Raw genomic sequence first — 2,534 nt, 5'->3', positions numbered from 1 at the left:
GGCTGGGGGAGGGGCCGCAGGCCTATTTCTGGCCGCGCGGACTCCCACGCCGGCCCTTCCCCAGGGCGTGCGCGTCCGCCGGGCTTTCCTGGGAAGAGGGGCCGCCCGGCGGGTCGCCTGGGCCAGAAGCGGCGTCCCGAGAAGGCCCGAGGCGGGCAGGGCCTGCCGTCCTGCTCAGTGGTGGGGCAGCTTGTGTCCGCCCTCAGGGATGCAGCACGGGCTTGGGCCCCACTCGGTCGTGGAGGGGGCCTGTGGTCTCTCCGGCTCAGTGGTGGAGTCTGTGCCCTCGCGCTCGGTGGGGGGGAGGGTCTATCCCATCTCCGGCTCAGGGGCGGGGATCCCTGTCCCCTCCAGTTCAGTGGGGGGTTTGTTTCCTCTTCAGCTCAGTTGTGAGGGTCTGTGTCTCTTCGGGTTTAGTGGTGGGATTTGCATCCTCTCTGGTTCAGTGGGGGGGTCCTGTGTCCCCTTGGCTCACTGGTGGGGTCAGTGTCTCCTCTGACTCACTGGTGGGGGGCTGTTTCCCCCCAGCTCATTGGTGGGGGTGGGATCTCTGTCCTCTCCGGCTCACTGGTGGGGGTGGTGGTCTTTGTCCCCTCCGGCTCACTGGTGGGGTCTGTGCTCCCTCTGGGTCAGTGGTGGGGGGGTCTGTGTTCCCTCCGGCTCATTGGTGGGGTTTGTGCCCCCTCCGGTTCAGTGGGGGGGCCCCTGTGTCCCCTCCGGCTCACTGGTGTGGGGGTCTGTGCTCCCTCTGGCTCAGTGGTGGGGGTCTGTCCACTCAGGTCAGTGGGCATCTGTGCCCGTCTGCCTCAGTGGAGGTCTCTCCCAGGCTGCGGCTGCTGCTGTCTGGTGGGGGAGGGGCAGTGACAGGTCTAAAGTTATGTCTGGGGTGGGGCACCAGGGGAAGGCGGGAGGCTCCTCCCGGGATCAGACTGTCCAGAAATGTCCTCTGCCCTGCCCCACCCTAGGCTGGACCAAAACACCAGGTCTGGCTCGCCTCTCCGCCTCCAGAGTGACCCTCAGGCCAGGCCGGTGACCCGCGGCCTCTGGTTGCCCCCCAGCTGAGCGTCCTGGGAACTTCCGTCCACCTGTCCCCAGAGGAACTGTCCCATCCAGCCGGTGAGTGCTGAGCCGGACAGAGCAGCTGTGATTCAAGCCCGGCCCTGGCTGCGTGTCTGGAAACGTGGCCCGGGGCGCCTAGCTGCCGTCTGCTCTCCACGGGGTGTCTGCAGGGCTGGGCCCACTGGGAGGAGCATCCTGTCTGCACTGCGCATGCGGCTGGGTGTGGCGCCCCCACGGCAGAAGCCCCCAGGTCAGCAGGCGGCCCCTCCCTTCTCCCACCCTGGCTGGAGGAGGAAAGGCTGCCCTTCCACCGGCAGGAAACTGGCCGGAAGCCTCAGGGCCCAGCCGCCCCAGGGGATTGTATCCGAGTGGCCTCTCCGCCCCCCTGCCGGCCAGTGGGTTCCTGCCAGCCTGTGACGCAGGGCCCCGGGAATGCGGTGGGGGGCGGGGCCGGCGTGAGCTCACCGAGGGGAGGGGTGAGTCAGCCGGACGGTGCAGGCCCTCCGTGGCCCTCCCACCTGTGGGCACCGGGGTCCACCTGGCTGAATGAGGGTCCTGCTCCTTCCCGGGCCACGGCCAGGACAAGGCTGGCTCCTGGGCCAGCCTGGGCACCTGCGTCCCCTCCCCTCCCGTCCCTGCTGCCGCCCGCCGTCCTGGCGCTGTGGATGCCTGACCCCCTTCCCCCCTTCCCCCCAGCTCCAGGATGGGCGAGTTCAACGAGAAGAAGGCCACCTGTGGCACCGTCTGCCTCAAGTACCTGCTGTTCACCTTCAACTGCTGCTTCTGGGTGAGGAGGGGTCGCCCCTCCCGGCTCCCCGCCCTCGAGGGCCACGACTTGGGCCCGGCCAGCTGTGGTGACAAGCGTGCGTTGCTTGCAGCTGGCCGGCCTGGCTGTCATGGCGGTGGGCATCTGGACGCTGGCTCTCAAGAGTGATTACATCAGCCTGCTGGCCTCAGGCATCTACCTGGCCACAGCCTACATCCTGGTGGTGGCCGGTGTCATCGTCATGGTGACCGGCATCCTGGGCTGCTGCGCCACCTTCAAGGAGCGGCGAAACCTGCTGCGCCTGGTCAGCGGGGCATGGGGCCTGGGGTGGGGAGGCGGGCCGGGGCTGGCTGGGCCCTGGTGGGTGCACGCGGGCCCTCCCCTCCTGCTCAGCCCCGGGGGTCCCCGGCTGGGGGAAGACGCGTCCGGGAGAGTGGCAGCCCCCTGTCCCAGAACAGGGCTGTCTCTGCCCCCAGTACTTCCTCCTGCTGCTGGTCATCTTCCTGCTGGAGATCATTGCCGGCGTCCTGGCCTACGTCTACTACCAGCAGGTGAGGGGCCTGGACGGGCCGTGCAGGGACACAGACACGCTCCGGGGCCTGGGCCTCAGAACCGGGGCCTGCACAGAACCAAGCCCCGCTGGGCTCGGGGGGAGGCGGGTGTCCCTGGAACCTGGAGGCCTCCTCGGGCCCCTGCCCGGGTCACCTGG

At 69.0% G+C, this 2,534-nt stretch overlaps 1 protein-coding gene across 1 annotated transcript in view; it reads left to right on the top strand.

The window, feature by feature from the left end:
- The first annotated feature begins 991 nt into the window (after window positions 1–991).
- Window positions 992–2,534, top strand: part of CD151 (CD151 molecule (Raph blood group)) — a 2,995-nt gene continuing 1,452 nt past the window's right edge. Inside the window, exons 1-4 of the mRNA XM_021710203.1 lie at window positions 992–1,116; window positions 1,756–1,846; window positions 1,938–2,129; window positions 2,302–2,431. Of these exons, the coding sequence (XP_021565878.1) occupies window positions 1,763–1,846; window positions 1,938–2,129; window positions 2,302–2,431 (406 nt within the window). The 5' untranslated portion in view covers window positions 992–1,116; window positions 1,756–1,762. The remainder of the gene's footprint in view (window positions 1,117–1,755; window positions 1,847–1,937; window positions 2,130–2,301; window positions 2,432–2,534) is intronic.

Source organism: Carlito syrichta, unplaced genomic scaffold (genome assembly GCF_000164805.1).
Source record: "Carlito syrichta isolate Samal-C Ts95f unplaced genomic scaffold, Tarsius_syrichta-2.0.1 Scaffold288292, whole genome shotgun sequence".
NCBI lineage: Eukaryota > Metazoa > Chordata > Mammalia > Primates > Tarsiidae > Carlito > Carlito syrichta.
This window is presented reverse-complemented; position numbering and strand designations above follow the sequence as displayed.